The sequence below is a fragment of the Balaenoptera musculus genome, chromosome 4, assembly GCF_009873245.2.
Source record: "Balaenoptera musculus isolate JJ_BM4_2016_0621 chromosome 4, mBalMus1.pri.v3, whole genome shotgun sequence".
Classification (NCBI taxonomy): domain Eukaryota; kingdom Metazoa; phylum Chordata; class Mammalia; order Artiodactyla; family Balaenopteridae; genus Balaenoptera; species Balaenoptera musculus.
Window position 1 is genome coordinate 119,491,557 of NC_045788.1, and position 27,582 is coordinate 119,519,138.

Here is a 27,582-nt window from a genome sequence, read left to right on the forward strand (position 1 = left end):
AAAATAATCAAATTGCCAATGGCTTATCTACCTTATGCTGAATGCTCTGTGGGGAAAAATGTTCAAATTTTAATTTTCAGTTTGGGGAAAAGGTGTCTAGGGCAATGCCTATTTATAACTCTACTGTCTCACTGAAGTGTAGGATCAGAAATGTGAATAATTCTTTAGTGTTTTGGAGGTACAAGGTTCCCCTGAACTCTGCAAAAAGGAGGAAGGCCAAACAATTAAAGCAGAGCATGGATAATGTTGAAGCTGGCTGAATACTGAAAGGGTGGATAATAGGGAGAGATCTAGTCTCCAAAGCCAAGAAGGAGACTGAGAAGATACTTGGCTTCAGAGGCTGGCTGCAGAGGCAGCTGATTTAACCATGGCTCCTGCCCAGGGGCATGGCAAGTTTGGATTTTCGGTAAGTTATCAGTAGTACCGTGATCAGTTGGTAAACTGGGGACATTCATCACAAATGTAGTTAATTTTGAAACTCTAAGTTTCATGGTTGGGAAATGTCCATTTGGGGCAAGACCTGAGGTTTGGCAAACGTATTAGATTCCTGATGAGGGGCTGGAGGCAGGGCTAAGGTTTAGTCTTCAAGGAGCGGGGCTGACAACACTGCAATGGCAGCAACTAGCAGGGGAGGATTAAAAGACATGTAAGCAGTAACCCAAGTTTTTGGATCTGACCAATGTTTGCTGCCAGGAAGGTGAGGTTAGAACAATGGTGGGTTGTTTTTAAAAAATATTGACACAGGGACCTCAACCCTGGATATCAGATTCCATGGTTCTGGAATGGATTTGGGGATGTACATTTTTAAATACTCCAGGAGCGATTGTGATGTGCTCTCAGGTTTGAGCGTCACTGGAGGAAGATAGGCAGATGCAGAAGATGCCACGCTCATGGGCTACCCTCAGATGTATTTAGTAACCACAGGAGGTTGACAGGGGTGGAAGGAGATCAACGTGAGGGAGCAGGAGATACTCCCAGCCCAGACTGAGAGAAGGAGAGAAAAGCAGATGATGGCAGCTGTTTAAAAAAATTCTACCTCCGTTAGGTCTCTTCAGCCATGCGGAAAGTGAGCCTGCTAGTGAGAACTTTAGGAAATCCAGCATCAAAACTGAAGAAGACAGAGGAAGAAGAAATAAGCTGCCTTCAGGGATGATTTCTGTTATTTTAATGAAAGTTTTGGTGTCTCCAAGCAAGAAAACAGTGAGGTTTTTTTGGTTGTTGTTGTTTGCTTGTTTGTTTTGTTTGTTTTTTTAACAAGTGATGTTGTTTTCAAGAAACTAAAGGATGCAAGAGGAGCTTCCTAGGAAACTTTGTGTTCAGAAGCTGTTTACTTTTTCAAAATAGATAATTGAAAGTAGAGGAGAGAAATGAGTGCATACTTTTTTCTAGTTTCTTCTGTTTCAGAAAACCCAACTTATTTGCAATAAAACAAAGGCATTTATAAAGGTGAGATTAATTGGAGAATATCATATCTGATGTTTTTATAATATTAACCACAATTACCTTCTGAAATTTTGAAGGAAAGGATAATTTCCTAAATGTAATTTTTATATTTTACATTTTTGTATCAATAGCTACCCTTTTTAGAGTCCAGTTTTACTGAGCATATAGTAGAGTGCTAAGTGTTTTACATTCAATATTACTTTTCATAATGACTTTGACCCCTGTAGTTAGAGATACTGAACTCTATAGATGCAGAAATTTTGAGTCTAAGAGATTTAGTTATTTGTCTGAGATCACATACCTTGAATCTGAAGAAGCCAGATTTGAAGCCCATGCAGACAGTCTCCAGTGCTCACATTCTCCATCACTGACACTCTGCTACATGTGGTCTTAATATAATCCCAAAATATAGCTTAATTGCATCTTAACCATTTCTCCACTAGTTATTTGGTCTTCCAAGCTTGTAAGAAACATTATTGTCTTTACCCCTCTTTGATCACCATTAGGAAAAACAAACCATCAGGTCTAATGCATCTCTAATGTAGTAATCAGTTTTGAGAAGAAAATACACTTAGATTATTTATATAATTTTAAATCATAATTTTATCATGAAGTACAGTATTTATTTATTTTAGATTCTATAGGTTTTAAAAATCATCCCTAGATTAATGGTGGATTTCTTAAAATAGTTTTAAAAATTAAGTGATGGAAAAGGAAGTAAAAAGTATAGAACCATACAAATCTTTAATTAACATAGTGTGATTATTACATAAATGATATTATGTACTATTATAGCAAAAGTTTATTGTGATCTGCTTATAAGACCTCCCTGTAGTTTTGACCTAGCTCTACTAAGAAGTGGATTGAACAATTAAATTATCATTATTTAGTATTAATAAAATTCCAAAGATCACATGAAGAAATCACTGTGTAGTTAGGAATGTAGATCGGTTAGAATTCATTTTCTTTCCATTTTCAAAGGAAGTAATTTAAGATTTTTCTAAGTTTTTCTGCTGACATTTTAGGTAAAGAATTGAATATTTTTCATTTTTTTATGAACAATGTTAATAGCCATTTATAAATGCTTCTCTTTAAATATGATGTGATTATATTAGAAACGATATCCTCTAAATTTTTAAGTTTTCACTTGACAAGAATTACCTAGAACTGCCATTTTAAATACAAAATCTTATCCTTGGGACACAAGTAACATGTTGTTTAGAGCATGAAAAAAAGGAAATTGTGCTCTTAGTTATATCACATGACTTACATGAGGCTGAGCTCCAAAATAGAAACTATTTAAGCAGAACAAGATGTTCTTGGTTCCCTGAATAATGCCAAGTAAATGTGTTTAGAACAATCTTCCCTTCATACTTCATCTCATCTCTGGAATATGTCTACTCAGGAAAACAACTCTTGTGAGTCTTTATGGGGCCATTTCCTATCATTTGTTTGGCAAGAACCCAAAGCTCTGTCTTTTAACCTTCTTTAACCAGCTGTTATAATGATTCCCCATTTTCTAGTGAGTTATCACAATGATTAAAATAAACATATAGTAGGTCAGATTGGGAAACCATAATCCCATCCAGCTGTTAAGAGAAATGAATGAACTAGAATGCATTTCTCAAAGTGAATTCCACAGAGCACTTGTGCTGAATGTTCTGTGGGGAAAATGTTCAGTGGCTTAATAGAAAATATATATACAGTTGACTCTTGAACAATACTGGCTTGAAGTGTGTGGTTCCACTTATATGTGGATATTTTCAATAAATGCATACTACACAAACCATGGGGAACCATAGAACAGAGTGCCAACTGTAATGTTATATGGGGATTTTGACTGCATGGGCTGATGGTGCCCCTAAGCCTTCTGTTGTCAAGGGTCAACTGTATATTTTGGGGGAAATTTACTTGCATCTTAACTTATTTAAGGCTATGAGAAGTCTTGTATTTTTAAAAAAATTATAATGAGTTTATTTCAGAGCTCCTTATATTTATTCTAGTACAAATGATCTTTACCTTGAAATATCTGAGAGAAACATTAGGTACTACTCCTCTGTGAAAAATGTTTAGGCAAATGTTAAGGTAGACCAGCTATCAGCAGTTTGATTATTTTGATCATCATAATGATTGGATTCGTCAATTGAATTAAGACTTGGAGGTCAAATATATAGTAAATGAACTAAGTGTTATTCAAGATACAACAAAAAGGATGAGTATAATGGTTTCCCATCTCTTGATCTGCCATGACCAAATCACACCATCGGAGATTTCACATGGATGCAAGCATAATGAGAAAGGAACTGCTCTGTAGCTAAGATGCAGCTAAGTGAAATACAGTTTCTTGTGACACACAGACATACAGGCATGCTGTTAATTTTGGCAGCATTTGATTTGTGCCAACCATATGGAAAAAAAACTATCTACAAAGCCCAATGAGATGGTCCCATTTATTGTTCATAGGGCAAAATTCCTTTTTAAAAGTTTAAGAATGAGAGAGACATTTCTTGGACAGGATATCAGTTGGGAAGGCTTTGTTTCGTAGTTAATGAAAAAAATTGTCCAAAAAATAAATACATTACTAAAGATGGTAAGACTAACTGCATCAGAGAAAGACTTTATGACTTAAGAACATGGAATAGAAGATGGTATATTACCGTATAATCCACCGACAAACAACACTTGGATTAGAAGACTTTGGATAATGGGGAGCTTCGAAGGACCCAGAAGATCCAGTCAACAAAAATCTTCCATCACAAGCTGTGGCTGTGAAAAAATGGCAATTAATGTTAGACAAAACAATCTTGGAAGGGTTTCTCAAATGAAATGGGATTCAAATTGCCTAATGAACCTTCATAGACTACTCGTGACTAAACCTATACTAGGTCATTTCACAAAACTAAAATGATCGAATGGAAATAGATCAGATTTCGTGTTTTAAATCTATTATCTATTTTCAAATACTCTTACACACCCCATTATAGACCCTTTAGAAAATCATTCTATTTTTAAATACGCATAGCTAAGTTGCATTTTTAGTATATTCTTTTATATTTGTAAGAAAACAAATATATCTGAATTGTAAACTTCTAATTTAAAGAAGCAACTATTTTTTGTTTTATTTTCCCCATTAAATTGGAGCTAGGGTGAACCTCCTCTATGCGTACTAAGTGATACATCTCCCTGAAAATGATCAGAAAATGGCCAGGCAAATGATACATATGGTGCAAGGGGCCTGAAGAGATCCTTCCATTCAATCTGCTGCACACAACTTTTAACCTTCATCACTTTTGCTCCTTTTGTATGGACTCACAATCTAGCTCAGTATTTTCATTCAATATTCCTGAGTGTGTTTTTCTTTCCCATGACAACTCATTTTCCTCTTTTAATTCTTGTAGCACATTTATTTCATGTACTTCTCTTACATCTCCTTAATGTCATGAATTACTAGTTGTCTTAATTTATATCTGAGTCATTTTCTACTAGATTAAAATCTTGAAATCATGAACTAGGAGTCATAATTTGTAGCTTTTTATTTTATACTTGCTATGTATAGTATGCATTAAAAATAAAACTGATTTGATTTTCACAATCTTTAGTTTTTCTTAGGTTATTTTCTATATTCTTACTACTGTTGACACCATAATTCTAGAATAATGACTCCTGGAATGTGTCCTTTTTCTTTTGGCATTTTGTTTATTCCTCATATGTCAGAAGTGTTGATAGAGGGCAGGGAAATCAAGGAAATTTATCAAAATTAAATTGCTGCCCTTGGAATCTGAGTGCAGAATAAGCTAATCCTAAGTTGATAAATGGAAAAACCCACTGTAACATTACACAGTAATTCTGCCAAGTTATAAAACACAAGCTATTATATGACATCAAATATTTTATGTGAACAGAAGAAACAAATTGAAAAGCACATAGAAATCTTGGTAAAAATCCCACATTTTGGTTGGCTTTTTGCTACTTTTGGTGTATATTTTTAAAAGGCACATAAGGTAGAGGCATAAAAAAAGGTAAATAAATTTTAAGATTCAAAGTCCGTTTAAGAATAATGTCCTAGGAATTAATTGCATTGGATTATGGATTGGATTATTATAGCCCAATTCCCAAGAAAAAAAAGAACAAATTAAGAACAAAAAAGATAATAACCCAATATCATAGACTTCAGGAAATTAAAGAGAAAAAATTGTGACTTGTTGAGAGATTTGAATCACTTTATGTGTAATACTTGCTGGAGCAAAAAGGACAATTAAGGCTAATTTGTATGATTTGAAGATAAACAGTAAAATATATGTCTGTTCAATGCAGAGCTAAATCATCTTCTAGTTGTAAAAAAAATCTCCTTCTTCACTCTTAACTCTCTGCGTATCACAAACCACGCCAAATAAATGAGACAATTAATCCCTTAGCTTCAATGACCATAAAAGTAAGAATAGTGTCTGCTTGTATTTTAAGTGATATATGGAGCCTTTTAATCACAGTTTGTCAAGAAACATGTGGGCTCCAAGAGTATAGGCAGTGCAAGAAAATCCACTACTATTATAAGTAGTTTATATTTAAATTATGACACTTAGGAACACAGTAAGGAAGAACAATCAATCCTACCAGCCCTAAAATACAACTGTTAGCATTGGTGGAATGTTTATTATGTGCCAGCATTGCTCTAAGGTCATTATATAAGTATTAATGTCCCCTTCACCACAAATTTATGAAGTTTTAGGTGGGGAAGCTGAGGTACAGAGCGGGTAAGTTAACTAACATAAGTTCTTCCAGCTTACAAGGGATGATTCAAAGCCAGGCAATACCTAATATTAGCCTAATACTGCAATATATAGAGCTATCAGGGTGACATCACTCAGTCGTTGAAAAGCAGGATGTGTGTGTGTGTGTGTGTGTGTGTGTGTGTGTGTGCGTGTGTGAGAGAGAGAGAAATTTTAAATGAAAAAAGAAACAGAAAATTAAAAGAATTTCATCATGTCCAGTGTTTTTAAAATTAGAATATAGATCACATTTGCAACACCACTTCACAACAAACAGGAGGGAGCAAAAAAAGATAGAGTGAAAAAAAGGGAACAAAACAAGACCAGTTTTAGAATTTGTAAAACCTATTTGCAAAGCTGGTAACACTTTAGTAATTCTTCACATCCATTCACTACATATTTGGGGGGAAGATATCAACAGCTTTGGGCTGTACAATGGGGGTCATACATTTCCAAAAAGCTGAGTGATGACCCTGGTGGCAGAGATTGTTGTATGTTTGCCATACCCTTATTCAGTCCCTTTCTAGGTACATGACTAGACTGCATATCCTAAAATGGGTCACGTGACAGAGTCTGGTTAATAAACTATAGTGAAAGTGATTGTGTTTATCTCCAGATATGATTTCTAAAAAGATCTTCTATAACATTTTTCCATTGTCTCTCCGCAGGTTGCAAAGGATCCAGGGGAGAACTGGCCCAGAAGGGATGGTGGAGGAACCAGCGTCCTGAATGCCTGTAGAGCACTGCCTCTTGCCATCTTTCTTGGACTATAACGTAAGTGATAAATAAACTGTAATTGTCTTACATTGCTAAGATTGTTTATCATAATATTTAGCTTGCCCTTAAGAATATGATCAGTTTGCCTGTTCAATTTTCTATGAAGTTGCTGAGTTTTAGTGCAAATGGATAATCTACAGGTCTAGTTCTGCTCTAAAAGGCCTCTGGGAATTCCTACACTTAAGTAAAGATTAAGAAGAATATTCCTGAACACATTTAAAATAAAATTACAATAATATTGAACTACTTATAATAGCAAAATTCAGAATGCCAAAATATTATCATTTCAAGATATAGGTTTGTGCTGGGGACTTTCTCGTACATTCTTTCATTTAATTTCAGGATATTTCTGGAGAACCTAATGGTACATGTCATGAAGCTGGACAGACTTTTGGCAAAACAGATATAACCCAGCCATGGCTGAGTAGGATTACTGGGTATTCAGGATTATAATTTTTGACTACGAAGTGCTTTTAAGTGTAGCATCAGAAAAAATTCTCAGTGAGAGATCAATGAGCCTGTCAAATAATATGAGCCATTCTCTTGCACTATCTGAAATTGCCTGTAATGGAATGGGATTCGTATGGGTGTGTTCTTAGGACCCACTGAGAGCGCCCTCTGCTGGCTCAATGTTTATTAGTTGTGTGTTTTCTCAGGGCTTTGAATTCTCCGGGAACGTAAATCAAACATGCTCTCTGCCCATCTATTGTGCACATACCTTTAAGGCATGCACATACATTGTGCATGCAAACAATCTATGGAGACACTTGCCAACTTCCAAACAGGCCTGAACATTAGCCTAAAGGCTGTGAATCAACATCTCTTCTTCTCATAGGTCAGCTAAAAAGTGAACTTTCCTGCTGATGCAATTTTCATCAGAAGAAAAAAACAATTTAAAGAAATCTTGGTGCTGCTATAGTCAGCTATAAGTTGTGAAAACCTAAATAACTAAAGAGTAAAAAAGAAGCTGTTTAGGAAGTCAACATTATTATGACTCAATTAATAACACAAGCTAGAATTAGAGCTCACAGCTGGAGGAGAAAAAAGAGATAGAGCAAAGGTCAGTTTCACATAGAGAATTCTCTTAAAATAATCTTTCAGTGAACGTAGATTGATGGACAGGGCTTTCATGTAGAAATTATGCTACTAGAAGTTCGAGGTGGTGCTGAGGTGAAGAACTCACAATCATTCATGACTAAATAATAAATAAAACAACTTATATAGGCTTGAAAATCCTAGATGGATAGAGTAATTGATTTGTCCACTTTGTTCCACAACAACTTAAAATTGTTTTTCAAAAATAGATATAATGCTAACTTTAAAACACAAATAAAGAGAATCAAGAAAAAATGGCAAACGAGGATTCAGAGGCTTGAGAAAGTTAGTAACATGGATGGTGAATTGATACCGTTTAAATTAACATAAAACCTCCATGATATTGAAAAATAATAATGCAGTTTGATTATGTCTTTCAGGCAAATTTAGAGAATTCAGTCTAATAGTGAGGTTCATGTCATGAGTTTAGAATGACTAAGAAAAGTAATTCATGGCCTTATAACTTGTTTTAGGACAAGTTGCCACACATAGGATATTTCTATGGTTATGTTTTGATATGCATGGATACTAATTTATTATGAAAATTATAAACTCCATGATAGTAAAGAACACATAATAGGTGTGGTTCATTCTCTGATTATTCATCTTATATATTTTTGCCCATTTAAAGTTATCGATCATCATTATACAGGCTTAAAGGCATGTGTCTCACTTTGATACACATTATTTTTGAAATAAATCAGCATCACCTTTATTACCTCATGATGGCACACTTGTATCACATTCTCTGTGAAAAGGTTTTGAAAACTGCCTGAAAACCATAGCAAAATAGGATGTTGCTTTCTTTTTCTTTGAGTAACTTAGTTATATAAAATAGATTAAAAAATATTCTGTAGCCTACACTTTCTTCCAATATGCTCTGAGTGCACTTCAAAGTATGTAGTTAAACTCTGAAGTTTGAATTTTATCCAAGAACATTTGAATTAGGATTGCTTAGTAGAAGACTCTTCAGTTAAGTTGCCAGTTTTTGAGTTGGTTCTGGGAAACAGAACAACTGCCTGTCTTTTCAAGTATATACTGAGGGGATAGGTAATTTTTTAAACTTCAGTTGGTAATGGAGCATTCATCTTCAATTAACATCAAGCAAGAAGAGCAAAGTGTAACAAATAATAGAAGAACAAAGTGTAGCAAATTATAACTAAAGCCTTTTCACATTTCAGGAACTAATGGTGCTCATGGTCAATTTTTAAACTGGTTGTAAACCACACCAAAAATTGTTCAATTCCTGCTGTTTAATTTTTCAAGAACAAATTATAGGTTAGAATTGTTCAGATAGTTCCTCACATTCCTTACCAATCTGTATGTACATTTATGTGCTAATCTTTCATGTGTATACTACCCAGTGATAAAATGAAGAAGTAAGCCAAAGAAGAAATATGTTTATATCACTTAGAGCCATGTTTGGCATTTAGTAAGTACTACTTAAGTGTTAAATAATAATAATAATAATAATAGTGATTTTTAAAATTATTAGCACTCAACACAAATGCCAAAATTTACAAAAAAACACAGATATTTTATTGATCAAACATGAAGATCTTATTTGTAGCTGATTTCCCTTATTCACAGAACTACAACTCAAGTACACTTTTTAATATATCTTTTGTTTCTTTGCCAAAAGGTGAATAAAGGTAACAATCAAAATTAAGGGGTGGTGATTACTGAGTTAGAAACTGTTAAAATGGCAAAAATAAAATGACCAATATTGTGATAAGATGGTGAAAAAATGTTCAAATTCATAATAGTTTGTAGTAGCTTAATAAGGGATGAAAAATAATGCCAGTCTCCTCCCCCAGACATTAACCACAGCATTCTTTCTACACTTGTCGAATGGAATTCTGTTTAATCAATATGCTTAATGTCATGTGATAAAGTTTAGGAAATATTAATATAATTATTTTTTAGATTTTTGTATTAAATTATAAACATGGCTATTGGGATATCTCATTCTCCAGTAGTTTTTGGTACTTGAGGGGTGTGTGTGTATGTGTGTGGTACATAGTGAGGGAGGATGGAAGAGAAGGGGGAAGAGGGAAGGAAGGTCATCACTTACCACAAATTTTATTGTCTTCATCAGAGCCATCCGGACAGTTCAATTCTCCATCACAAAATAAATCAATTGCTATACACTTTAGAGCATCAGCACACAGCCTTGAATCAGGTGGGCACTCTACTGAGACATTTCCTTTTAAAAAAAGATTGGATTTATAAGTTTCCCACATAGTAGATTTAATTTCCAACCAATGAGATATGTACAATGTCTGGATAGTTATTATATATTTTTTGTCATTAGGTAAGTATATGCTTACTTATAAGCATGTATTTCAATTTCCAAAAGAAATATTTATTTCATTTAATGAATTGATCATTTGTAAAAACTTAGTTTTAAATTTTGAAGAAATGATACATATTTCTTCATAGATGTCAAATATGATGTTTATTTTGTTGATTTTTAACCTCGACAAATCAATGCTACAGTTTGGACATTTAGTCACCAATATTTACACCTCCTAGGCTTGTAATATGTAATGTGGGGCAATTTATTGGAATATGTATCACATCATCTGCAGTATCTAGTAGCCACTTCATTTACTTATAAACTTATCATTTGAAAATATAGTGGCTGAAGTCAAGGTTTGCATACTGCAGAGCAAAATTTGTCAAAGAAAGCTATTTTATAGTAAAATAAAACACTTAAAATTCCCAGCGCATTGAGCATGAGAAACCCAAAGGTTATTTCTGTTCAATATCTCCTTGCTTCTTGGATCAGAGGTTCTTAGGGGGAAAGGTGCAAACATGGCCCTGAAGGGCTCCATGCCATACTCTGGCCATGATCTGATCAATTTGCACCTCTCAGCCTGTCCTGTCCTTCTCCTTCTCCTCTTCCACATTTCTAGATATAGAGATGGACTGAGAAACACATTTTACTTCTAGAAATTGACTTGGAAATTTTAGGTGCGATTCTAAAAATATATTTTTATGCCCACTAGATAAACACATATGTTTTTATTTTTCTAAGCAATGTGAGAATTTGAATATTTTTTGTCTATGATTAGAATAACAATGACAGTTTAAAGTTTTTGGAAAATCTTTAAGCTCAATAACATTTTTTGTTATTGTTCTTAATCTTAAAACCAGCATTGCACTGCCATCTGCTGGGTTTTAAACATATATTTGATTCTGAAATTTCTCCTTATACTCCAAGAAATTAATTGGAGGAAAAAAAGTGCTTCTGTCAATAAATCTGCTAAGGTAATATTTAATTAAGAACATTATAGACAGGGTTGCTGAGTATATATACAACTAAATTGGACTTTTGTAATTGTCTGTAATTAAAGTGGATATAAACCATTGGGAAATTCAAGGATCACCTAACATCTAAAATAGGAAAGGATAAAAACCAGAGCCATTCCCAAATGACAAAATACTCCCCCTTAAGAGAATAAAAAATGGTATTGAATAAACACATATGCATATTATGAGATACTCATCAAGAGAGTCCTTAATTGTTGAGTCCCTAATCCATGAAAGGCATAGTGTTGATAGTATTCCATAAATGCTTGATAAATAAATAAATGAGAAAAAAAGGGCATTATTCTAGAAATTCTATGTCTCATTTTAACAGTAGTTAATAGAATTCTAAGTGTTCAGCATCTATAAGAATAGATTTGGGGATATAACTAGGAAAATTATAATTTTGTCTGATCTAATGTTTCTCATGGGAACTTCACTTCCTGATGTTTCATATTTTGTCTGTTGCTTACTGAACTTTATAGATTGAACTTCAAGACCACACTGGCAAGTGACACCCCTTGGGACCCCTTTGATCTCATTAATGATCATTCATTCACTCTATGAGTATTTATTTCTACTTATTTGTGTCATGGATTTTTAAGGGATAGAGATAAAAGGATGAGTAAGGCAGAAACTATTCTCATGGAGCTTGGAGTTTAGTTGGAGACTGGTTCCTTAAATAATAAATTTTTTAAATGATGCAGAAAAAAGTGATATGGGAAAAAAGTGATATGGGAACATCAAAGACTGGGTTACACCATGGATTATTTTCCTTCTGAGGCAGGGATTGAAAGCATCTTCACATAAACTAAATTTTGAAGGATGCTTAGAAATGCACAAGGAAGAGAGGTATGTGAAATGTATACATAGTGATATGACAAGAGCATATTAATATATGCAGAACAGAGGACTCTAACTTATCTAGATGTTGGGATGTTTATTGAAGCTATGGCAGGAAGGGAGTTTAGTGCCAAATTCTGGGGGACTTTTAAAAAATCTTTTAACATATTAAAATATTTTTCTATAAGCAATGGCATTGAAAATGTTTACATATATATGTGATATGACCAGTCCATGTTTCATAAAGGCAATTCCAGGACCAAGTGGAGAATCATGTGAAGAGAGCAGACCAATTGAGAAACTGTTTCAATGGTCAAGGTGAAAGTTGATGAGGGTTGGAACTCAACTCTTGCACTTGCAGAAGAGATGGGGCATATTCCAATTGCTATTTTACAAGTAGAATTGATGAGCTTTAGTGACCAGATGTGCCCCTGAACAGAGAGTGGTGGCTAAGGGGATGCTAAGGATGGTAAGTACACTTTTGGAGTGGCCAGTTGAATTACCAATGGTCATTAATCATGTTAGTGATTATAAGAGAAACAGCTGGTGGGATTAGAAAATGACTCTAGTTTGAAATATTTTGATTTGAAGGTGGAAATATTATATTATGTCAAGACTGTACTCTGTATATCTCCAGATTCTGGTGTATAAACACTCTTCAGCTGTCTTGGTCCATGAATAAAGAGAATTTCCTCATATCAAAACCAATATGGGGGGGAGACCTTCAAGATGGCAGAGGAGTAGGACATGGAGATCACCTTCCTCCCCACAAACGCATCAGAAATACATCTACATGTGGAACAACTTCTTCAGAACACCTACTGAATGCTGGCAGAAGACCTCAGACATCCCAAAAGGGAAGAAATTCCCCACGTACCTGGGTAGGGCAAAAGAAAAAAGAAAAAACAGAGACAAAAGAATAGGGACGGGACCTGCACCAGTGGGAGGGAGCCGTGAAGGAGGAAAGGTTTCCACACACTAGGAAGCCCCTTCGCAGGCGGAGACTGTGGGTGGCAGAGGGGGGTGCTTCGGAGCCACGGAGGAGAGCGCAGCCATAGGGGTGCGGAGGGCAAAGCGGAGAGATTCCCGCACAGAGGATCGGCGCCAAGCAGCACTCACCAGCCCGAGAGGCTTGTCTGCTCACCCGCCGGGGCGGGCGGGGCTGAGAGCTGAGGCTCGGGCTTCTGTCGGATCCCAGGGAGAGGACTGGGGTTGGCGGCGTGAACACAGCCTGAAGGGGCTAATGCGCCACAGCTAGCTGGGAGGGAGTCCGGGAAAAGGTCTGGAGCTGCTGAACAGGCAGGAGACTTTTTCTTGCCTCTTTGTTTCCTGGTGCGGAGGAGAGGGGATTCAGAGCGCCGCCTAAACAAGCTCCAGAGATGGGCGCGAGCCGCGGCTATCAGCATGGACCCCAGAGACGGGCATGAGACGCTAAGGCTGCTGCTGCAGCCACCAGCCACCAAGAAGCCTGTGTGCAAGCACAGGTCACTCTCCACACCGCCCCTCCCGGGAGCCTGTGCAGCCCGCCACTGCCAGGCTCCCGTGATGTGGGGACAACTTCCCCGGGAGAACGCACGGTACGCCTCAGGTTGCTGCAACGTCACGCCGGCCTCTGCTGCAGGCTCACCCCGCCTCCTCCGCACCGCTCCCTCCCCCAGGCCTGAGTGAGGCAGAGCCCCCGAAGCAGCGGCTCCTTTAACCCCTTCCTGTCTGAGCAAAGAACAGACGCCCTCAGGCGACCTACATGCAGAGGCAGGGCCAAATCCAAAGCTGAACCCCTGGAGCTGTGCAAACAAAGAAGAGAAATGGAAATCTCTCCCAGCAGCCTCAGGAGCAGCGGGTTAAATCTCCACAATCAACTTGATGTACCCTGCATCTATGGAATGCCTCAATAGAAAACGAATCATCCCAAAATTGAGGCAGTGGACTTTGGGAGCAACTGTAGACTTGGGGTTTGCTTTCTGCATCTAATTTGTTTCTGGTTTTATGTTTATCTTAGTTTAGTATTTACAGTTTATTATCATTGGTAGATTTGTTTATTGATTTGGTAGCTCTCTTCCTTTATATATATATATATATATATATATATATATATATATATATATATATATATATATATATTTCCTTTTTCTCTTTTTGTGAGTGTGTGTATGTGTATGCTTCTTTGGGTGATTTTGTCTGTATAGCTTTGCTTGTACCATTTATCCTAGGGTTTTGTCTGTCCATATATTGTTTTTTTTTAGTATAGTTTTTAATGCTTGTTATCATTAGTGGAGTTGTTTTTTGGTTTGATTGCTTTCTTCTTTCTTTCTTTCTTCTATTTTTATTACTTTTAATTTTTTAAATTTTTAACAATTTTTTTATTTTAATAATTTTATTTTATTTTTTTCTTTCATTTTTTCATTTTTTCTCCCTTTTCTTCTGAGCCGTGTGGCTGACAGGGTCTTGGTGCTCTGGCCGGGTGTCAGGCCTGTGACTCTGAGGGGGGAGAGCTGAGTTTAGGACACTGGCCCACCAGAGACCTCCTGGTTCCACATTATATAAAATGGTGAAAGCTCTCCCAGAGATCTCCTGCTCAATGTTAAGACTCAGCTCCACTCAATGACCAGAAAGCTACAGTGCTGGACACCCTATGCCAAACAACTAGCAGGACAGGAACACAACCGCACCCATTAGCAGAGAGGCTGCCTAAAATCATAATAAGGTCACAGACACCCCAAAACACACAATCGGACACAGACCTTCCCACCATAAAGACAAGATCCAGCCTCATCCACCAGAACACAGGTGCCAGTCCCCTCCACCAGGAAACCCATCCAACCCATTGAATCAACCTTAGCCACTGGGGGCAGACACCAAAAACAACAGGAACTATGAACCTGCAGCCTGCTAAAAGGAGACCCCAAACACGGTAAGTTAAGCAAAATGAGAAGACAGAAAAACACACAGCAGATGAAGGGGCAAGGTAAAAACCCACCAGACCAAACAAATGAAGAGCAAATAGGCAGTCTACCTGAAAAAGACTGCAGAGTAATGATAGTAAAGATGATCCAAAATCTTGGAAATAGAATGGAGAAAATACAAGAAATTTTAAACAATGACCTAGAAGAACTAAAGAGCAAACAAACAATGATGAACAGCACAATAAATGAAATTAAAAATTCTCTAGAAGGAATCAATAGCAGAGTAACTGAGGCACAAGAACGGATAAGTGATCTGGAAGATAAAAGACTGGAAATAACTACTGCAGAGCAGAATAAAGAAAAAAGAATGAAAAGAATTGAGGACACTGTTAGAGACCTCTGGGACAATATTAAATGCACCAACATTCAAATTATAGGGGTCCCAGAAGAGGAAGAAAAAAAGAAAGGGACTGAGAAAATATTTGAGTAGATTATAGTTGAAAACTTCCCTAGTTTGGGAAAGGATATAGTCAATCAAGTCCAGGAAGCACAGAGAGTCCTTTACAGGATAAATCCAAGGGGAAACATCCCAAAACACATATTAATCAAACTATCAAAACTTAAATACAAAGAAAAAATATTAAAAGCAGCAAGAGAAAGACAAGAAATAACATATAAGTGAATCCCCATAAGGTTAACAGCTGAACTTTCAGGAGAAACTCTGCAAGCCAGAAGGGAGTGGCAGGACATATTTAAAGTGATGAAAGAGAAAAACCTACAACCAAGATTACTCTACCCAGCAAGGATCTCATTCAGATTTGATGGAGAAATTAAAAACTTTACAGACAATCAAAAGCTAAGAGAATTCAGCACCACCAAACCAGCTTTACAGTAAATGCTAAAGGAACTTTTCTAGGCAGGAAACACAAGAGAAGGAAAAGACCTACAATAACAAACCCAAAACAATTAAGAAAATAGTAACAGGAACATACATATCAATAACTACCTTACAAGTAAATGGATTAAATGCTCCAACCAAAAGAAAAAGACTGGCTGAATGGATACAAAAACAAGACCTGTATATATGCTGTCTACAAGACACCCACTTCAGACCTAGGGACACATACAGACTGAAAGTGAGTGGATGGAAAAAGATATTCCATGCAAATGGAAATCAAAAAAAGCTGGCATAACAATTCTCATATCAGACAAAATAGACTTTAAAATAAAGACTATTACAAGAGACCAAGAAAGAAACTACATACAGATCAAGGGATCAATCCAAGAAGAAGATATAACAATTATAAATATTATTTATGCACTCAACATAGGAGCACCTCAATACATAAGGAAAATGCTAACAACCATAAAAGGGGAAATCAACAGTAACACAATAATCATAGGGGACATTAACACCCCACTTTCACAAATGGACATATCATCCAAAATGAAAATAAATAAGGAAACACAAGCTTTAAATGATAAATTAAACAAGATGGACTTAATTGATATTTATAGGATATTCCATCCAAAAACAACATTATACACTTTCTTCTCAAGTGCTCATGGAACATTCTCCAGGATAGATCATATCTTGGGTCACAAATCAAGCTTTGGTAGATATAAGAAAATTGAAATCATATCAAGTATCTTTTCCAACCACAACACTATGAGACAAGATATCAATTACAGGAAAATATCTGTAAAAAATACTAACACATGGAGGCTAAACAATACTAAATAAACAAGAGATCACTGAAGAAATCAAAGAGGAAATAAAAAAATACCTAGAAACAAATGAGAATGGAAACACGATGACCTAAAACCTATGGAATGCAGCAAAACAGTTCTAAGAGGGAACTTTATAGCAATAAAATCCTACCTCAAGAAACAAGAAAAATCTCAAATAAAAAACCTAACCTTACACCTACAGCAATTAGAGAAAGAAAAAAAACCCCAAAGTTAGCAGAAGGAAAGAAATCATAAAGATCAGATCAGAAATAAATGAAAAAGAAATGAAGGAAACAGTAACAAAGATCAATAAAACTGAAAGCTGGTTCTTTGAGAAGATAAACAAAATTGATAAACCATTAGCTAGACTCATCAAGAAAGACAGGGAGAAGACTCAAATCAATAGAATTAGAAATGAAAAAGGAGAAGTAACAACTGACACTGCAGAAATACAAAGGATCACGAGAGATTACTACAAGAAGCTATATGCCAATAAAATGGACAACCTGGAAGAAATGGACAAATTCTTAGAAAAGCACAACCTTACGAGACTGAATCAGGAAGAAATAGAACATATAAACAGACCAATCACAAGCACTGAAATTGAGACTGTGATTAAAAATCTTCCAACAAAAAAAAGCCCGGGACCAGGTGGCTTCACAGGCGAATTCTATCAAACATTTAGGGAAACGCTAACACCTATCCTTCTCAAACTCTTCCAAAATATAGCAGAGGGAGGAACACTCCCAAACTCATTCTACAAGGCCACCATCACCCTGATACCAAAACCAGATAAAGATGTCACAAAGAAAGAAAACTATAGTCCAATATCACTGATGAACATAGATGCAAAAATCCTCAACAAAATACTAGCAAACAGAATCCAACAGCACATTAAAAGGATCATACAGCATGATCAGGTGGGGTTTATCCCAGGAATGCAAGGATTCTTCATTATACGCAAATCAATCAATGTGATAAACCAGATTAATAAACTGAAGGAGAAAAACCATATGATCATCTCTACAGATGCAGAAAAAGCTTTTGACAAAATTCAACACCAATTTATGATAAAAACTCTCCAGAAAGTAGGCATAGAGGGAACTTACCTCAACATAATAAAGGCCATATATAACAAACCCACAGCCAACATCGTTTTCAATGGTGAAAAACTGAAAGCATTTCCTCTAAGATCAGGAACAAGACACACTTGCCCGCTCTCACCAATATTATTCAACATAGTTCTGGAAGTTTTAGCCACAGAAATCAGAGAAGAAAAAGAAATAAAAGGAATCCAAATCAGAAAAGAAGAAGTAAAACTGTCACTGTTTGCAGATGACATGATACTATACATAGAGAATCCTAAAGATGCTACCAGAAAACTACGAGAGCTAATCAATGAATTTGGTAAAGTAGCAGGATACAAAATGAACGCACCGAAATCTTTTGCATTCCTATACACTAATGGTGAAAAATCTGAAAGAGAAATTAAGGAAGCACTCCCATTTACCACTGCAACAAAAAGAATAAAATACCTAGAAATAAACCTACCTAAAGAGACAAAAGACCTGTATGCAGAAAAATACAAGACACTGATGAAAAAAAATTAAGATGATACAAACAGATGGAGAGATATACTATGTTCTTGGATTGGAAGTATCGACATTGTGAAAATGACCCTAGTACTCAAAACAATCTACAGATTCAATGCAATCCCTATCAAACTATGAATGCCATTTTCCACAGAACTAGAACAAAAAATTTCACAATTTGTATGGAAACACAAAAGACCCCGAATAGCCAAAGCAATCTTGAGAAAGGAAACCCATGCTGGAGGAATCAGGCTCCTGAACTTCAGACTATACTACAAGGCTACAGTAATCAAGACAATATGGTACTGGCACAAAAACAGAAATATAGATCAATGGAACAGGATAGAAAGCCCAGAGATAAACCCACACACGTATGGTCACCTTATTTTTGATAAAGGAGGCAAGAATATACAATGGAGAAAAGACAACCTCTTCAATAATTGGTGCTGGGAAAACTGGACAGCTACATGTAAAAGAATGAAATTAGAACACTCCCTAACACCGTACACAAAAATAAACTCAAAATGGATTAAAGACCTAAATGTAAGGCCAGACACTATAAAACTCTTAGAGGAAATCATAGTCAGAACACTCTATGACATAAATCACAGGAAGAACCTTTATGACCCACCTCCTAGAGAAATGGAAATAAAAACAAAAATAAACAAATGGGACCTAATGAAACTTAAAAGCTTTTGCACAGCAAAGGAAACCATAAACAAGATGAAAAGACAACCCTCAGAATGGGAGAAAATATTTGCAAATGAAGCAACTGACAGAGGATTAATCTCCAAAATTTACAAGCAGCTCATGCAGCTCAATATCAAAAAAACAAACAACCCAATCCAAAAATGGGCAGAAAACCTAAATAGACATTTCTCCAAAGAAGATATATAGATTGCCAGCAAGCACATGAAAGGATGCTCAACATCACTAATCATTAGACAAATGCAAATCAAAACTACAATGAGGTACCACCTCACACCAGTCAGAATGGCCATCATCAAAAAATCTACAAACAATAAATGCTGGAGAGGGTGTGGAGAAAAGGGAACCCTCTTGCACTGTTGGTGGGAATGTAAATTGTTACAGCCACTGTGGACAACAGCATGGAGGTTCCTTAAAAATCTAAAAATAAAACTACCATACGACCCAGCTATCCCACTCTCGGGCATATACCCTGAGAAAAACATAATTCAAAAATGGTCAAGTACCACAACGTTCATTGCAGCTCTATTTACAATAGCCAGGACATGGAAGCAACCTGAATGTCCATTGACAGATGAATGGATAAAGAAGATATGGCCCATATATACAATGGAATATTACTCAGCCATAAAAAGAAATGAAATGGAGTTCTTTGTAGTGAGGTGGATGGACTAAGAGTCTGTCATACACAGTGAAGAAAGTCAGAAAGAGAAAACAAATACTGTATGCTAACGTATGTATATGGAATCTAAAAAAAAAAAAAAAATTGGTTCTGAAGAACTTAGGGGCAGGACAGGAATAAAGATGCAGACGTAGAGAATGGACTTGAGGACCCAGGGAGGGTGGAGGGTAAGCTGGGATGAAGTGAGAGAGTGGCATGGACATATAAACACTACCAAATGTAAAAAGATAGCTAGTGGGAAGCAGCCGCCTAGCACAGGGAGATCAGCTAGGTGTTTTGTGACCACCTAGAGGGGTGGGATAGGTAAGGTGGGAGGGAGACACAAGAGGGAGGAGATATGGGGATATATGTATACATATAGCTGATTCACTTTGTTATACAGCAGAAACTAACTCAACATTGTAAAGCAATTATACTCCAATAAATATGTTAAAAAATAAAAACCAATATGGAAAATATGAATATAGTTTTGTTATATAAAGGAAGTGTGTTTTGGGATTTTATCAGATTTTATTTTTACCTAGTCTGCTGTCTCCGTCTCATCTCCTTATGTACACATATATGATTTCAATTCCCAACAAAACCATTGGTTAATACATTAACTATTACAGAAATTAGCCAGATGCCAGTTTTTTAAAATGACCTTCCATTCTTAAAACTAGAGTCCTTTGATTTGTGTACTACTTAGTTTGCCATTTCATTCCTTAATTTTTCCTCTAGTATTTCTTCTTTTCTAGGAAATATGTACTGTACTTCTCAAGAGGGAATTTTTAGCAAAGGAGTTAAGAAATTCTATTTAAGGAAATGTGCACAAAGAAAATAACAATTGGTTCTGTTTATTAAAAGCTGTTCAAATTGTCTGAATATTAGTTGCTGTTTTCTTAAGTGGGAAAAAGACTGGCATATTTTTATATCTATATGGTATTTTATCTTCTGGATATTAATTTTTTGGCAAATTATGAAAACCCACCAGTAAATTAGCATTATTTGGAATTCTGCAAATGGAAGGTTTTAAGTAACTGTTTATATTTGTATTATGAAGGAGTCAGTACACACTGAAATGTGATTACTTCAGAGTGATTCACAGTCATATCAATGTCCAGTGATTTGGGATGAGGAATCTCTTGTGCCTACTTTGTGTAGACTCTGTGCTAAGCATGGTGGAGGACAAAAAGACTGAAATCCATTATTTGTTTTCTTCCAAACCAGTTATAAGAAGTGTTACACACAAGACAGTAATTTGAAAATCACATTTTGGAAATCTTTGATTTTTATTTTCTCTGTTACTTAAATACGGGTAATAATGCTTGGTGGCCAAAGATGAGACAAATTAAACCCAATTCCTAGTAATTGTCTCCTTTAATAACTTACTTAGTAATGGAATCAGAACCTGAATCCATGAATGCCTGCCTTGAGAGACCAAGTTCATTTCACTGTACTGTATTAGAAAAAGAGATATCACCTTACAGAAATTCTCATCTACTTTAAAAGAACAAATTTCATCTATTTAGCAAGACTATGACTGGTCAATTCAAATGAAATTATAGTGGAAAGATACTTTAATTCTGTTATTATGTGCATAGCAATGTCATAAATTAGAGGAGAATGCTTAGCAATATATGTATATTTTTTTCTCAAATGCAGAGAAAAAAATACTTGTCAAAACACATTTGGTGTTTACAGTGCCTGTGTCTTCGTCCTGGGGCAATTAATTCATTTGAGGAGTATAATTCTGCCGTAGCTTCTCTTGACCCAATTTTATGTTCTTCACCAAATCAGCCAGTTCCTTTTCTTCAGTCCCCAAACCACTCCACATAGTGGAATTGTGGCAAATTGCATTTTGTTGGAGATTGAGAAAGCCCATGATAGTGAAACTTCTGTTTTTTCACAATCATTCCCTACACAGTAAGCAACAAAAGACTAGAACAAGGCATATTCTAGAAACCCTTCAAGCATATGAACAATTGCCCAAAAGAGCCCCTCTCAGGCACACTGTAGCAGCCAGAAATCAATCGGTATAAGGCAACCTTCGTTCCCATCTCTCCCTTTACTCTTCCAAATGGGTTAGTAAAACTTTACAGTAATTGGCAACAAAGACAGTTGAGCAATAGAACATAATCCTCATGGACTTTGTACCAACTATCATATAAAAATTCTCTGTGGCAGAATTTATAATATTACTAACGCCCAGGTATATGATGCATGCATTTGCTGATTTTTCTCACACTCTGTCTTCCAGGCATATAAAAAATGAGAATAAAGTTAACATCCCTGAAAGGCATATTCATAATACATTATTGCTTGGAAACTGCGGTTTTCAAGTTTAATTGTCTCTTTCCCTTCTATAGATCTATAGTATCTTGACATATGAGAGGAATAAATGGGAAGGATGACTGGGGACTCATGGATCCAGTAAAAGAGGGAATGTGATATTTTGCCACCTACTTGCCTTATTATAATTTTTTGAGGATTGAGTAAAGTAATTCAATACAGTCTCCAATAACAGGAAAGCTTTGGATATGGAGTTTTTTTGGTCAAATAATTGATCAGATTAAAATGAGCATTACTGAATACAGTAATCTTGTCTTAAACTTAGTTGTTTTTTATTTATTTATTTATTTTTAAAATTTTTATTTTGGCTGCATTGGGTCTTTGTTGCTGCGTGCGGGCTTTCTCTGGTTGCGGTGAGCGGGGGCTACTCTTCATTGCAGTGCACGGGCTTCTCACTGCAGTGTCTTCTCTTGTTGAGGAGCATGGGCTCCAGGTGCGTGGGCTTCAGTAGTTGTGGCTCATGAGCTCTAGAGCACAGGCTCAGTAGTTGTGGCGCACGGGCTTAGTTGCTCTGCAGCATGTGGGATCTTCCCGGGCCAGGGCTCGAACCCATGTCCCCTGCATTCGCAGGCGTATTCTTAACCACTGTGCCACCAGGGAAGCTCTTTAGTTTAGTTTTTGAAAAGTGTTTTTAAAAAAGTATCCAGCTGCTTTTTTTTTTTTTTGGTCTAAATCTGAAGGGGGAAAGGAGAAAGGATCTAACCTGTGTCCCTCTTTATGCCAGTCATTAATTTGTATTTGTATTATTTCTCTTCTTCACGACCACTCTAAGATATATATTTAAATCTTTGTCTTTCAGATAATAAATACAAAGTTCAAGAAGACTAAGTAGCTTATCAAAACTGACGTGTACAGTAATTGGTGGAAATGGTTATGGTGGATTCACCCACACACTTTCAATGCTTGAAAAATGTATGTTACTTTTTGGTCTTCATTTTGATTATCAAATGCTTACATAAAGAGTGAAAGATAGGACTAAATATGTACTGATCTCATTCTTATAGTTTACATGTAGGAAAGGAGATTTCTATTCCAATCCCTAGGAGAGAAAAGTATGGGTTGAGTATTACACTCATGCTCTCTGTTCCCCATTCTCCATCTCCTTTGGCCAGAAGAAACTGGGCTGTTAGCCAACTTTTGATACTGGCCAATATGTCACAAGACCTTTGGCCTGTGAGATATTTTGGTCCATAAGACATTTGGTCCATTCCAAAAGGTCCTTAAAATTTGGTCCTATATAAAAAATGTCCATGAGCATATTTGGTCCATGCCAAATGATTTTGGACAGGACCAAATTATCAAGGACCTTTTTGGTGTAGACAAATGTCTTATGGACGTTTTGGACAAGACATAGTCCTGCAAGGAACTGGTCATATGGTTCAGCCACTTTTTATAATTTTGGTGGGTTTGTCTTTAGGAGAGTAAGGGGGAAAACTTAAGTCCAAGGATTTCTTGCTTTAACACTGTTTCCCCCCCCACCCCCCAAGTCATTCCACATATTTCTCTTAGGGCATTTTAATACCTAAGAGGTCCTCAATAACTGTGGGTTGTATGAATCACTCAGTGAATCAGTAAACAGACAGATAAATGGAAAACAGAGCACTCATTTAGATATTTGTTGCTGACTTTTAAAGTTTTAGAAATAGATTTCTCAAAATATATTAAAATTATTTTTTCAGTTTATTTTTAGATTAAAGGAATTAGTCACTATAGATCCTAAAATCATTTTCTGAAAGTGTGTTGAAAGGTGATTTTAGAGGCTGTAAATAGTTTTCTACCTTGGATAAGGGACTATGGGCTGAAGAGCAGTTTTATTTTTCAATATGTTGTGCTACTATATGGATAATACAACCCCAGGCAGGCTTATCCTACCATAAAAGACCTCTATAGGTTTAGAGGTGGGATGATTTGTTTCATAAAGCATTTTGATTAATGATTCATATATCATTCTGCTTTTCAAACATCACACCAACCATTTTATCCAAGAATTATTGTGTTACTCAGAGATCATTTATAATTTCACAAATGTTCTCTCCTTGTACGTATGTAACATTTGATATAAATTCTAATAACATAAAAATGGCAGTATTATTTTTGGAGCTGACGATCCACACACTATTGCCTTTATGGAGTTTACCTAAAGAGATTAGGTTCACATCCAGACCACTTAATATGAAGATTAAGTTAGGACCAGAGAAGACATTATGGTTAACCAGCACATAGACAAAGGCACAGTAGACAATTACTAGGAATCCAGAAAAATTGTCACATTACAAATACATACCAGGAGTTGGCACAAGGTAGGCATTTAATGAAAAATTGCTGAATGAATGAATCCAAGGCAACTTTGGTACTGGTTTGGCAACCATACCGTGTTAAGAGGAGAGAGCAAGCACGTCTCCCTTGCATGCAGAGAGAATAATTAGAGAAAAAATTCCCTCACATCCTATGAAACCTACATCCTTTCTGGCAGACATTTTGATCCTATTGGTGGCATTCTTAGCAAAAGGTAATAACCATGGTTCTAATAGACGAAGGACTGAAGTGAGATCAGATAATCCAGGCCTTGATCGCCTCAAATATATTGTTATTTTTTGGTAAACTATTAGGCTAAAAATATAAACTTTGATGCTCTAGTTTTCTTATCTATTAAATAAGGGTACTGTTAACTGCTGTGTTATCAGAGAATTCTCAGGAGTCAAAATGAAATATTAGCGAAAATTTCTTTTTAAATAAGAGAAATAATATTAAAACTGACCTGGAGTTGCCAGAGGACTGCTGGTAGTTAGCTTGTCTGTAAAAATAAATGACATAAAAATAACAATTACACTTTAAAACTAATTATTAGGAGTTCCTTCTGTTTAATATTTTACTTGAGAGTTTTAAAAATTACTGTGAATTATTAATATTTACTAACAAGAATATATCATTTGTATCTGGAGCTAATCTTTTATGTTTTTACTGATTTTTAGAGCTGTAGAGCAGAGGTTTTTAGATGTGCTTACTTTTTAAATAATGAAGATGGTAGTTTTCAATTATCAATAACTAAACATAAGAATTTATTAATTTCATAATGACTGTAGACTAAAATGTTCTAGATTAATCTGCTGTTGTTTGAAGTAGGAGCTTGAGATATGCTTAAACCATGGGCTTTGGAGTCCAGAGGAATTCCTTTCAATTCCTGGCTTTGATATTTAATAGCTGTGTGACTCTGGGCACATTCTTTATTACTTATGTAATTTTAAGTGGAAAAAATATTACTCTCTACAGAATCATTCTGAAAATTAAATGAGATAATGTTTGTAAAATATGGTACCTGGTCTAAGTAGATACTTCAAACAAATAGATTTTTCAAATATTATAAAAATGGTCATGATTATGGATAACACTAAAAGTAATATGGTTATAGTTTTATAACAACTTATACTTTAAAAATCATTTTTATATGAATTTGATACTTGTGATGACTTCTAAAATATTTAGAAAATTTTATTATTTACAATTTATGGGAAGCAGATTTTCAGAAGGTGAAATGCCCAGTGATTCTGGTAGTTGACAGACAGGATTAGTGTTCAAATCTTTTGACTTCAATTTGAATAATTTTTCTACAACAGAATGATTTTCCATTTTAACATAACTCAGGTTAGTTTTTAAATGATTGATAATTTCTCAAAGCACTCTTTTGATAATCAGTATGATCTTGATAAGACAAAGTGAAGAGGTAGTGACCAATTGTAGTTAGAAACATAGGGTGGAGAAAATGCTGGAATAGAGCAAAGTTAACATTAAACTTTAGATTGTCCTTTCCAAAGAGTATGATACATTTTGAAAGTTATCATTTCATTATATTTTAAACTCCTTTCCCTCATTCATAGTGACCTTACAGATGTCAGGGTTTCATTTCCCAGGCTGCATGATCAGAACCATATTTTGAGATCACACACAGGCGCACACAAACACAATCTCACACATCATATATGCATACATACGTATATAGAATTTAAAATATGAAAGAAGCGTTGGAATCGGAAATGCATATCCTTGTATATATAACTAGGCACTATGAACTTTGCAATATTATGAACTATGTTATTCCTAACCAAATGTATGCTTTATACATTTTGATATGAAGACTAAATATATCATTTAGAAAGAGCCGCCAGAAAAAAAATTGAATCCTTGCCTAATGTCATAAAGTTTTATGGTCACCAAATTATACATTTTGAAATGCCATAAGTACTGACCTGAAGTTGTTGCAGGACTTATCGTAGAGAAATTCTCCAAAGATGCTGGAATAAAGTAAAGTTAGTTTGAAGTTAGGGCTTAGAGTATAAATATATTACAAAACATGGAGTGCAGTTTGAATATTCATTCAAAGGGCATCTGATCTACCAGAGTTTCCATTTCATCCTTTCTCATCCTGAATGTTCCTATTTATTTATTTAATTATAATTTGATTGTGGTACATTTGATGAATTTCCAGAATCTCTATGTATTCTCTCTATAAATTTACCTATGCAAAATATTTGCTTTATTTTACCCATTTAAGAAAGATATCTATTTTTTCATCATAATTATATAGAATAATTTATATTTAAGAGGGACAATATAACACACCATATCTTGTCAGACCTAGAATCAATGGCTTTGCACTGAAACAAATGGATGCCAAAATAATCTTACACATGGTAATATCTACAGGGAACTAAGTACCGTTTAAGTATAAAGTGCTTTTTACATAAAAGATAAAAACTAGCTATTTTTTTCACCCATTAACATGTTTAATATTTTTAAAGATATAATGACAACTATTTTTCTTTAAAAATAAAGAAAACCAAAGCATATCTTATGATCTAATTAATTTGTTTTCATTCAAAACAATACTTATGGTAAGTGGGTTAAGAGGTATGTCCTCTTCTACTAACTAGATTGTTTATTACATTATTTCTTCATTACTGCATTGTCTTCTTTCTAAAAGATCTGTAGCAGTTTCATAAATGATATATGGTAGATTATTGATGAAGAAGATAAAATAAGTTTTATAAGATATTATCATAAAGAAGATAATATTTTAATTTTCATTATATTTGGTTTGACAGTATACTGTATAAAAATCAAAGGTATCTGTGAAATTATTAACCAATTTAAAAATGTAATAAATTTGAAAATTCACATGATGCAAGTGAATATTAAACTTAAATACCTAAAATTAAGCTTCGTATTATGTTTACAAATGTGTTTTAATATAGTTCAACAAGTTAAATGTAACTTCAACTTCTGGATCATATTCTTGAGTTGATGTTGTGATATAGTTTTTTGCATTTATGATCCTTATTCTAAGTTAATTCAAAGGATATGGTTTTATTGAATAAATAAAAATTTTAAAACCACAAACTCCC

At 35.2% G+C, this 27,582-nt stretch overlaps 1 protein-coding gene across 2 annotated transcripts in view; it reads right to left on the bottom strand.

Annotated features, from left to right (window-relative positions):
• The window catches only part of TMPRSS15 (transmembrane serine protease 15), a 137,803-nt gene that overhangs the window by 99,087 nt on the left and 11,134 nt on the right, over nucleotides 1-27,582 (bottom strand). The window contains exons 5-8 of one of the 2 annotated variants that reach the window (XM_036850722.1): nucleotides 26,428-26,472; nucleotides 24,942-24,977; nucleotides 10,156-10,287; nucleotides 4,101-4,209 (exon numbers count right to left, since the gene is read on the bottom strand). In XM_036850722.1, coding sequence (XP_036706617.1) covers nucleotides 4,101-4,209; nucleotides 10,156-10,287; nucleotides 24,942-24,977; nucleotides 26,428-26,472 — 322 coding nt within the window. The remainder of the gene's footprint in view (nucleotides 1-4,100; nucleotides 4,210-10,155; nucleotides 10,288-24,941; nucleotides 24,978-26,427; nucleotides 26,473-27,582) is intronic. The other variant, XM_036850723.1, reaches the window with a different exon arrangement.